The 12,577-nt window shown below is 37.5% G+C and overlaps 1 protein-coding gene across 10 annotated transcripts in view; it reads left to right on the top strand.

The window, feature by feature from the left end:
* LOC128873897 (glutamate-gated chloride channel) overlaps window positions 1–12,577 on the top strand; it is a 50,967-nt gene that overhangs the window by 397 nt on the left and 37,993 nt on the right. For 4 of the 10 annotated variants that reach the window (XM_054117890.1, XM_054117886.1, XM_054117889.1 and 1 more), the window contains exons 1-3: window positions 4,722–4,832; window positions 5,138–5,205; window positions 6,420–6,538. In XM_054117890.1, coding sequence (XP_053973865.1) covers window positions 4,737–4,832; window positions 5,138–5,205; window positions 6,420–6,538 — 283 coding nt within the window. In that variant the 5' untranslated portion in view covers window positions 4,722–4,736. The other 6 variants (XM_054117888.1, XM_054117885.1, XM_054117893.1 and 3 more) reach the window with 5 other exon arrangements.

The raw sequence follows: 12,577 nt of genomic DNA, 5'->3' as shown, positions 1-12,577 counted from the left end.
CCACCCACGTACGTACGTGGAAACCGAAATGCAGAACTGCGCCGCGAACGGGGTCAGGATTAAAGGGCAATCTCGCGGCTCGTTACACGGTGTTAATCGAGTTTCGCGAGCAGATGCGACCGGGGTGGCGTCAGATGTTCCAGTTAGGCGGATGTCTCTCGTTTCGCGGATCTCGCGAAAGGATAGGCCCATAGGCTGGAACGGGATCGATAGGAAAATCGGCGAGCGGGGCCAGTTCGTTCGCACGGTCGAGTAGTAACGTCGAGGTATAGGTCGACAGATGGAACGGGGATGCGGATGGAAATGACAGAGCGGCGAAATGAGATGGAGCTTATCGTTGCCGGAGGAGCGACGGAGGGGGTGTCGTATGTAACGAGAGATATGGATTCCTCGACTTCCGTATGAAAGTTGGGTTACCCAGTTGTTGCGAACCATCCGCTTTATTTCGCCACCGAACTGTCTCGCCTCGGTCAAATTCGTGAACGCGAATTTATAGGACACGCCGAGTGTTTCGACGTACAAATATCACTGCGATGTTATATACGTCTCGTGCTCCTAGTAACTGCGACGCATTTTACTTATTCGGTGTTGTCGTATTCGCTTTGGAGTTGGAGAAATCGCAAGGCAACGTTTACAGTATCGCGCAAAAGTCTTTGGCCACCGTGTGAAGCTTGCGTTACACTTCGATAGATCCATCTCGATGAAATGGATACGATGTACATTTGTTATTGTGCTTTATATACGTCTGTATTTATGTTCGTGTGCTTTAAGATATTTTTTTTTTTTTTTCATACAAAAATTACGACTATCGCATTACAAATCTTTCTTTCGAATGCTCTTGAACTTGTTACCAGAAAATTGTCCATGTGTTCAAATAGCCAGATTTCCGGTAGGCAGATTTTCTTCTTTAAGGAGGATCTAGTTTCTAAGGATTTATCTAATTTCAGATAGTACGCTGTACGATAATATTGGTAAAATAAAATATATTAAGCTAAATCGACATTTGTTCCCTCTCTTTAGCGATAAAAATGTAGGCAAAAAATATACTATACTATGAGCGGCTTAAGACTTTTGCACATTACTGTATCTCATCCCGGGAGGACGTATACCCAGCGTTCGTATTTAAAAATCCTAAACAACCGAGCATGAAAATTCATTAAAAATTCATGCAGTTGTTCGACTTTCTCGGGCAGCATTTTTCAGAGCTCTTTTCGGATAATCTCTGAAAGCTTATAAAAAAAAAAAGAGTACAAAGCGAAAGCTAGTATTTGTGCTCGTTCAACGATAACGTATGGTTTACGCTTCTGTTATTCGATGGAATTTCAATTTTGTTCTCGCTGAACAATTCGCATCACAACTCCGAATACGCGACTTATTTCAAATATGAAATACGTTCAATTGACGATCTCGTACCGTCATGCATCGATGGTTTCCTCATATTTAATTTCGAAATGACTAGTCCAGTAAACAACACGAAAGATCTTCCACTAAAGGACGAATTTTTTATTCGATGCTAAGGGAGATCTGAAAAAAATATGAATTGTTTTTCTTTTTCTTTTATTATATTTTGAGTCTTCAACGGATTTATTGCGATTCGATTACCAAATATTTAATGAAACTTGACCTCGACAATCTATTTGATTTATTTTCGTAAAAATAAAAATCGGAAATGGTGATTTAAAAAAAAATTCGGTGCTTCAGAAACCCTAACTCATATGCATACGTACAATCTACGACAATCTATTTGATTTATTTTCGTAAAAATAAAAATCGGAAATGGTGATTTAAAAAAAAAATTCGGTGCTTTAAAAACCCTAACTCATATGCATACGTACAGTATTCGATATTTCCATTTATTATTATAAAGTGTATGTTTTTAGTCAAATTTATTCGATCCTCCAAGAGAATGTACCTTTCGTTCCCATTTACGTTCTCTATACGTTGTTTTATCGATTTTACCGACAGCCAAACAACACTTCAAAACATCGCAACATAAGCGTTTCTTGATGCTTACATTGATCGTCTTATCTTTATTATAAATGTTTCGGACAAACGGTGTTCGGATTAACAAAAGCTTTTAGAATAATTAGAAATACATTCGGTGTACTGCTACAAATTTAATAATTGCGATCTTTTTAACTCAACCGCCGTACCGTATACAGCGAATTAAAAATATTTGTTCTTATTACATAGTATGAGACATACTTTTATCCGATATAGGTCAAAAATCGGTTCACGTTAGCAACGGGCTCTTCGAAGAACGAGATATAACGGAGTTAGTACAACGCCCTAATAAAATTTTGTCGGGCGGCGTGTTATTTTCGAGAAAATTGATTTTGAATATTTTAGATACAACTGTATGTGTTTGTAGTTGATTGCTTCGCGATACTATTCGATTCGATTGTCTCGGAACCGGTTACGTTAGATAATATCACTGTCGATGTTTACAAACATCAGCTCGAAGTAGAAATAGTCGATAATGGTCAAACGCGCTCGCATAGGTATACGCCAGCCTGGGTCGATTTGATTTGAAATAAAAATAAGAAATGACTGTGTAAAATAATTTATTTCGAACCGTTGTTTCCGATACAATTATTTTTCTAGCGCCATGGATGATCGCATGCTACTTAACAATTTTTTTATTGAATTTTTTTTTCGTTTCCTCTAAGTAGAAACGCGACAAATAAAAAATTAATTAAATGGCATGTAGCCAAAGTAATACAGAATATTGTTCTATTTACTGAATTTAACCAACGTCAACCAACAAAGTCACTAGTGTTAGATGTTCTAATTAAAAATATTGGTTGGCTTGTTGTTCGTCTAAACAAAGAGCCACTTCACGCACTTAAATATGCCATAAAGAAAACAAATTTTGTTAGACTCTCCGATCCAACAACTACTTTCCAAAAGACTATGAATCGTATTGTCATACGAAGATCGAATAGATATTCTTCGATATTCGAACCAATCGACCATATCTGTCCGAATGTTACAAGTAATCTCGATCTCGAATCACATCTCGAAATCGGGACGAGATCGAACCGAGATCGAGATTTATCTCGTCTCATGGGCATCGCTAGTGTTTAGTCGGTGGTGGTGCATACATGCGGAATACGTGTTTGTATTTTTACTCGTCGAGAGTGCTCGAGCAAAGAGTGAACAAATTGCTTTATCAAACAATTCCTCGATATACAAACGCGTTTTTAAGTAATTACTTTTCCTGCTTTACGCCCACCCATCGTCGGTTGGCGTTAATTTTAATCAAGCGAAATACCGCTAGATTTACACGTCGATACGTGCAAGGTGTTCTGCAAAATGGTGTAATTACGGGCGGAGAGTGATTCTTCGTGAAAAAAGATGTAATTGAAACGTTCCACGCAATCTCTTTCTACCAAGCTTCGTTTTCAAGGAAAACATACGTGAAAATGAAAACTCTTGGAACGAGCGTATAACAGATCTGGCCACTTGTAAAACAATGTTGTTTGAAATATTGTATCGAACGATAAGTTATCTTATTTCCTTCTTTTCTGCTACTTAAAAACGATTGTTACCTTTAGGAAAGTTGCTCGGATGTCAAAATATTTTTCCTGCTGACGATAAATATATCGGGTATTCGAAAAAGTTCGTGACGTTTCTCAACCATTTGCATGATTTCATCGTTAAAACTGTAATATCGATGTATTCACTTTTCACTGAAATACGTTACGTTTCATACAGTATAGCTTTAAAGCGAAAAAGTGTTGCAAGTAACCCCATTTGAGGATACTTCGTTAAGTTAGAATCTTGTTAGATGTTCTAATTAAAAATATTGGTCGGCTTGTTGTTCGTCTAAACAAAGAGCCACTTCACGCACTTAAATATGCACATATCTGTTCGTCACCTTCGAGTGGCAGAACGTCACGTAATTATTGAAGTCAAGTGATTTCGTTTGAATATTTACGAAGTCAATTTTTACTGGTCACACGGCACACGCGCTATCGGCGAAGTTGAACGAATTTTTCTTCTTGTTAGTAACGTTAAATAACGCGTCCCCGCTTCGATAAGTATCGGGAGCTTTAACTTTGACCAAAGTTAATATACACATATAAAAGGGTAGTTATTTCACGAGTAAACCGTGCGAGCATGCTAATTATAACGCGGAAAATAGAATAGGTCAAAGCATTTCCAGGCGTACGTGGAAATATCGAACAGCTTCTCGAGTTGAAAAATTGGTGCTTCGTTAAACTTTGACGAAATAGGTATAACAAGGTTCAACCCTTTGACGAGTAAGCATTTTTGGGAAATACACACGGTTTATGAGTAAGCTTTGTTCCATAACATAAACAATATTTTAAATTCACACCTCTACGGCTACTAATTTGGAAGAAGTTTCTGACACTTTTTGGGCTTAGAAACTTTTTACGTCATACTCCGTCTTTCTCTAAATGCTATGTCTAGGGTATCGAGAGGGAGGTGGTGACGAGACACAGAACTGATCCAACATTCGAACGAATTTCTTCGCGTATCGAGGAAGAACCGATTTAATCTTCGCTCAAAGCAGAAACCATACAACCTTCGTGTTAACCTGTTCGCATTGAAAAAATAAATCAATTCGCAACAAAGAAGTAAAGACAGTCCACATTTAATTTCCGTCGTGGTCCAAGTTGTGACCAGCCACAAACCACGCGACGACACGACGCAAATGACGAATAAGTACTATAATGTCCGAATATTAATAAGAGCCTCTGTGCATACGTATGTACACATTGGCTTTGTTTCAACTAGACAAAACTTCGTCGTTTCTATTTTTCGCTGAATCGTTTGGTTCTAATTCCATAGCATCAAGAACGAAGGTTAGTCGCGTGTTTATAAAGTCGCTCAGTTGGATTAGAAATATTCATAAAACTCGATGGGAATCACACTCAGCTCGCTTACCGAGTAACAACGATAGCCCATCGATAACGTGTTTCCGTGTTCGTTGTAATAAGAGTGACGGATTTATTTTATTCGTGTAACGGAAAAGTGAAAATAGTACGATTCGATTTCATTTCGTCAAAAATTGAATACCAGTGTCGGACTAGTGTTCGCAATATATATATGCATTATTTCAACGAATGGTATATCGATCATTAATTGCATGTTTGTTTCTGGGTTACAGGCTGCCGCAATGTGGCCTGGAGTATTGAACTTACTGGTGTTACTAACAATCCTGATACATGAATCAAGGTACATGTTCTTTTTTACATATACTTTAGCATATGTTAAGTGTAATTTTCAATTAAAATAAAAAAAAAAAAAAACTGATAGTAACGTTTCCAAACGTTTCTGTCGGTAGTGAATGCGAGCATGTAAAATTTATAGGGACGAATATAAAGGAAAATCTAGGAGGATATTGACAAGTGTAAAAATATACGAAATATCAGCCGTCGAAAATACATACGTTATATTGTTTAGAAGATAAGACATGGTTTCATGTTTTCAGCTCCTTATCTGTGAAAATATGAATTTGCATAAACATCCGTAGTCTGCAGTACATCCGTAGTTATTAGAAGTAGAAATAACAAGTAGCTCTCGGCAGAAACACAGAATTCCGGTTTACTAATAATAGAAGCTGTGATTGAGCTTTGACGCTTTGGCGCCATGCCCTTTGTAGCAATCACTGCTCCACATCTCGGAGGCAATGACTCGTTAAGACGGTCAAACGTATTGATTCGGAATTTTTATCCGTTCATCTTTTAAAGGCTACAACAACTCGTTTCCCTTGCTAAGCTTTGTGCTTTTAACGCTACTTCCTAGTTCGCTCAATACGTGTTCGATATGATTTAGGTCAGTCGATTGAGCTGGCCACGGTGATGCTGCTACGTTTCTAGTACGTAACCAGCCTTTCGCCACTCTTCTCCCGTGTTTCGACTCCTTCTTGTACCGGAAAATCTACTTAGACAGCATATTTCTCCCGACAAACGACAACATATTTTCTTCTATTATATATTTCTGTTTGTTAAGGAAGGAAACCACATTACGAGTTCGAGTATTAAATGTTTCTTGGGATATTTTGTTTTACAAAGAAGAATTTATATAACGTTACATAACGTTTTTACAACTTTGAGAATATTTTAGACATGTTTTAAAGTACATTTAGTAACATTTTCAATTCATTTCGGCGTAAATAAACAATAATAAAATTATTTATTTACGTTTCTCTATTTTTAGTTATTATGTATTATATAGAAGTTGTATTCGTATTTATTATAAAACAATTGTCAATGAAAAAAATACAAAGAAGATGATCGGTTACGTTTCGGTCGTTCAAACCAGAACACCTCTTTAATTTGTCCTGGAATTTTGTAACTACAGTACAAATCTACTTGTAGATCAGTAAGTACGAGTAAAATTCATGCTAATACACATTTTTACGCGAAACCGATTACCTGTGGTTGCAGATGTGCTACTGGTGCAAAGGTGGTGAACTTCCGGATGAAGGAGAAGGAGGTATTAGACAACATTCTAGGACCAGGACGTTACGACGCGCGTATCCGGCCCAGCGGAGAAAATGCAACAGGTGATTATGTGGACAATTTGATTTTTTACGTCAGTTATACTTTCCAATCTTGTTTACTAAAACCGACCACTGGTTCCTACGTATCGTGAAAAATCGAATAACGATCAAGGAAAAAGCGAAATTCGCCCAAGCTCGATACAGCGGTAAAAGATAATCCACTTTCCAGTCATGTTGTTAACGAAAACTGCACTCACGTTTAGTTGTAAGGAAAATTGTAACGGTAACCAATTTTCCAGCATACGATAATATTTTAATTGGACGGTCCATTAATCGCTGATACGATTAACGTGTAGCTTGATCGCGATTAAATATTCTCCGATGGATTACTATTTAATAATATTCGTTACTCGTCAAGTGCGGTAAGAAGAATTTCGTTGAACCCAAACACGAGAATTAAAAATTATCTTTCCGATTTCAGACTCCTTGCTCCGATTTGAAATTAAAATTATTCCTTGCGTCGACCTCCGTCGCGACGAAAGAGTCCAACTAATACAATTATTTTCAGATGAACGTAGTTAACCGTTACTAAGCGTTCGAATAATGATAACGACGAATGGTAACGCTTTTGTGGAAAACGATTGGTGTTCCCTGGTGTCGGTTAACAAATTAGTTGTCCCAAACACGAATTGTAATGTTTAGCGTCGAACAATTCCGAAAATCTTCAACCTAAAGCTACTTTCGTTACTTAAGAATAATTACGATTTTCTTTTTTTCACCATTTTTGTGAACGGTATTCCGACAATGTTAGTACAATCAAGTAGTGATTGTAGTAGTAGTTACACAGGCTGAGTCACGAGAAACAGAACACCTGAATATCTTCTATTCTCTATTGGCTCCGAAGATATGAAAAAGGTTTCGAACGGATGTAAGATGTTTTTATGGGATGAACATAGTCGTCATGTTTTCATTCTCCAAAGTTATACTTTCCTTGAGTTGTTACGGTCATAAAATATTTTTTTCCAATGGAACTGCGGTATCTAGACTTTGCATATTGCAACAGACGTCGACAGGAATTGAACCATGTAACGGGATACGATTTTCAATATAGAAATTTCGAGTAAAACAACTTGGGAGGTGTAAATATTAAATGTTTTAAGTGGGACAAAGTTTTAATTGCCATAAAAAAAAGACATTAATGACCCCGATAACTCGAGGAAAGATTGACTTTAGAGAATAAAAAGTAGATAACTGTGTTTATTCCACGAAAACATCAATTCCTTTCGCAACACTGTTCGTACCTTCGAACTCAACAGAGATATTTGGGTGTCCTGTTTTTCACGATTTGCCCTGTATAATGAGAAAACACTTGTACGGCGTTACGACGAAGCGTACATGGAATCGAATTCGGAAGTCGACGCCATCGCGACCCCGCAGAGTTCTCGATTCGATTCTTTGAACGTCGATCCATTGGTTTGCGCAATCGTTAGCGGTACCTGCCCAACTAGGAAAAATAAATCTAAGACGAAGAAACGGCGGTTTGGGGATCCGTGCCTCACGTCCAACCAGCATGTAAAGTAACTCTATCGACGAGCGTTTCAATGAACAAGGTGTCCGAGTTAGCAGTTTGTTGGCAGTGTGCCTATAAATTGTCAGCCATCTGAAATTTACAAACGAAATGCGCTTTCAAGCAGCGCGTTGCCCGATGGAGCTTGATGATAACGATGATCAACTACCGTCTGGCACGTCGCGCTGTCATTCCGTGGCAGCGAATGGTTGGTAATGACGATGGCACGATTTGTTCGTGCCACGAACAGACATGCTGTGCGCATAAACTGGCACATACGTAAAACATACAAACGCGTACGCCGGTGTGCGAGCATATTAGAAAAGGAGGATCAGAATAATTGTGAACTTAGGTGGACAATTTTGCTTCCGCTATTATTTTTTTCTTCGAAAAAAACTCGAGGCTTTATCGTGAGCAAGTTGTTATACATTTACTATTCGAAGTATTGTCCATCGCTGACTTTTTCATTCGTGCAAATACAATTACGTAATTCAGGCATACATTTACCCTAGAGATTTACGTTGAATTTGATCTTATTCGGCCACTCCGCATCCGATGATCTTACGAAATATGTCACACGGTAGCGCAGTTAAAGTTTTTAATCGGATATCAAAAGTTGCGGTGATTCATTAGATATCGCTGTGTTTCAATTCCTTTTTATTCGACAACTAAGGTTTCAGGTATCGCTATGAAACTCTCTTCGATGCGTTTTGATATCGACCGATCGATCGATCGCTTCTTTTCCAATTGAATCTGTCGAATGCCTGCGTTTCTTCTTTTATAAATATGTATTAATTTCTTCGACGCAGGTATCTATGAACTGTTGTCATCATAAATATATTAATAATGATATCGATGATTAATAATGATCGACGTAAGGGAAGATTGCTACTGGTTACTTTTGCTAATTCCAAGTTTCACTTGGAAACTGGTTCTTGGAACTGCACTTGGAAAGTGCACTTGGTGTACTTTCCATCTGATACACCTGCCTGATACTCTCGCTGTACGAAGAAAATTACACAATGCCATCGAACGCCACCGAAAATTAGACCGCGAATGTCTATTGTTCGATAGGTCAGAAAAAAATACGTATCATCGATAATTACAGCCGACTTTGTGGCGCCTGGAGCTTGACGTTGGACTCATTACACGAAATTTCTAACGTTTTCAGTTCAGACACACCGCTGCTATGTTGTGTTTTCTCTTAATTATCGGAGAACAAGCTCGAATATTTCATTCGGGACATTCTAATTTCTAGCAACTTCAAAGACATGTTTTCTAATTAAAAAAAAAACCAAGTGGCAGTTTAATGGAAAACCGTCTACAATTTTTAGCCACGATCTAAACGATCGATATCGAGCTCTACAGTATTGGACATAAATAGTGGTGCACACCTTTGGGCTCTCCTAATTTCGATGATTTTTTGACGAAATTATAAGTCGAATATTCGGGATGAAACTGTTTTTGCAGGAGTCTATATGTAAACACTCTATTCTTGACAATAAGACTCGTATATAAAAACTGTATTCTACATTTCTTATGTATCGTCACATGGAGAGTTTACTTTGTTTACAATTGTTTACATCAGTTTCCCTATAGAGACATTAAGACATTATAGAGACGAAGATAACATTAGGGTCAACAAAAATTATTTTCCAATTTTTCTTCCTTCTTTCTACGTTTTTTTTTTTTTTTTTTTTTAACGAATGTTCAAATTGAACAAAAGCATTTAAGTCTCGTATTGTGTTATACCCTTTCGTAGATTCTAAATTACTCTACCATGTAACGTGTTAAGTAATTTTGTATTTCTCATTTTACATAGTTAGATAAAATAATGGGAAAAATTGAAATTCCAGCCTTTCTACGTCATTATTGAAAACGAGGCATTATACGAGACAAAGCAATTTAGGGTATTCTTCAGTTTTACAGCGTTGCCAACAGTTTCACTGACAATTTTCACTGACAATTTTCACTGACAGTTAAGTTTCATGCATAATGGCAAATTTTGTATAACATATTAAATATTGCTAAAATTACATAGGGTGGTTCGGAAAGTACTTTATAATGTTAATTCACGGAGTAATTCAATTGCAATTCTGCAAAACTCTGCAATACGTGTTCCTGAAGTTTGTCACCAACTTCCTCAAACCAATCTTGCGTGTGTGTCTGTATATATACATATATCTATATCTATATATATCTTGCAAATATATCTTCCTTAATGCGAAAACCTAGAGATCCTCTCTCTAATCAGAGTAACAAAATAACGTTAATGCTAGATCGGGTTCCGCCATTTTTCAGCTAATTTCACGTAATTGAATTTGAAAAGTATAGAGTGCTGCAATGTTTGTACGCTGAATCTTGGGTCATTTTTTGGCGAATAAATATTGTTCAACTTCACTTTCTAAATGTTTGTTCCGTATCTATCTGTATTTACGATTGAATATGTTATTCTAAACGATTTTCCGATAAATGTTTCGAAAAAGAAATAATTCGTAAAAACCATTCTTGATGAAAACTGAGACTTTATTTCGTAACGTCAGACATAACGCAACATTTCGTAGCCTTTTACCAATATACAACGTCAAACGTACAGGTAAGGCATATTTACACAGTAAACACTTGTGTAGCGTGATTATATTTATTACTAAGTAGAAAAATGACAGCGACCAATCAGAATGGGGCAACGTTATTTCATGACTATGATTAGATGGTCTCTATAAAAACCTATTTCTACGCCTGATCTATGTGTCACGTACGACTACGATCGATGACAAATCGTCACAGCACTTTACCTTTAGCTTCCGAATTTGCATTTAAACGTTCCGCTTCTGTGGTAGACGTACTGTGCGTTACGGAATTATTCGCTCAGTCGAAAATATAAGAGAAACGAACGAAATAATTAGTCAACAAAGTGTATTTCAGCATTCTATTATTTGAAAAGAGATGGTTCAGAGTCGAATATAACAGAATCGTGCAAAAGATTTGAAAGATTTTTCTTTATGATTTCAGAAAAACGAGTTATAATAATTTTGTCAATGTTTTCATGCGACGTTAACGTTTAACGTTATGTAATGTAGTGTACAATTTTTGAAAGTTTTTTTGGCGTCGATTCTATTATTGTTTTTAAGTAATTACTGTCTACTTTTTGCAACTCAGTTTTGTTTGTAATAGAATGTTTACATATTTTAATGTCACTCAATATCGAAACATTTAAGAATGTATCGCAGGTATTTTCACGTAAAAACGTGTAAAGAGGTGTTATAACTCGTTTCTCTGTGATTATAAGCAAGAGTTTTAAAAATTTTCTGCACACTTTTTATTATATTGGTCTGTAAGTTATGTAGTTCTAAATAAAAGAATTTTAAAATTCTCTTCGTTGACCGATTACTTTATTTGTTTTTCTTACATTTTCGATCGAGCGAATAATTTTCTGACTCACTGTACATCGTGTATTTTTTTCACTTCTCGGTGTGTGTGTAACCACTGTCCGTTTATCGAATGCCCGTAATGTACCTCTCGTTAACAATTGGCCATTCGTTAGCAATCCACGGTTCAGGTCGGTCTTCCAGTCGTCTACGTCACCCGACGACTCGTGATTACGAGACGCTTCGAACGAAACGCAACGATTTTTGGTTTACGAACCGTTGATTCTTTGTTCCCCGCACCCTGTCTGTTCCCGAACAATCCCCAAAAACGGCTGCTAAAAAAAAAAAAAAAAAAAAAAAACAAAACAAAATAGAAACATTGAAGGAAATTGTGTAAAACGAAAGAAACAAATGATATCCAGTAGAGTATTGTAAGTCTGACTAAAAGGGGGCTCTATTGTTTTTGCCCTTAGATGGGCCGGCCATTGTCCGGGTAAACCTGTTTGTGCGAAGCATTGCGACAATTAGTGACATCAAGATGGTAAGTATACGTAAGCCAGTCCAATAATCTTTAACGCGGTGCAATGCCATTTCTCTCTTGGCGGGTACTTTTTCCTTATTTTTCTGTTGCTTGCAAGATAACGTAGGCGCAAGTAGGTATTAGAGCCTCGTTAACGAACCAAAAAAAGATACAAAAGGAAAAAAACCAAAAGCCGAAAACCAAAAGAAACGATGGCCTCAGCACCAACGAGAACGGCAACAACAGCAATGGCAGCAGGCTAGCATTGTGTCCCTTTCTCCGTTTACATTTTTCTTGTATATCAACACCATCTGTCCCGTCGGTGGTATCAGATCCAATTGGTAGTTTCGCACAGACAACACGGCCCGGCAGAGGATCGTATACAGGGTGTCCCAGAATTAGTGTAAGAACCAGAAATTGGAGAGACGATTCTGAAGCACAATTTCCTTTGCAAAAATGTCGGATGGTGCTCCGTTTTTGAATTATTAACGAAAAACCGTCGACCAATCACAGGGCCCGATTAACGCGCACTCAGCCGCGAGAGGCGGGCTCGAGTTAAAACGCAGCCAGCGCGCGCACCTCGGGCGGTGTGATTGGTCCACGGTTTTTCGTTAATAATTCAAAAACGGAGCACCATCCGACATTTT

The sequence above is a fragment of the Hylaeus volcanicus genome, chromosome 3 (assembly GCF_026283585.1).
Source record: "Hylaeus volcanicus isolate JK05 chromosome 3, UHH_iyHylVolc1.0_haploid, whole genome shotgun sequence".
NCBI lineage: Eukaryota > Metazoa > Arthropoda > Insecta > Hymenoptera > Colletidae > Hylaeus > Hylaeus volcanicus.
The sequence above is the reverse complement of the archived record's forward strand: the minus strand, read 5'-3'. Positions and strand labels throughout refer to the sequence as shown.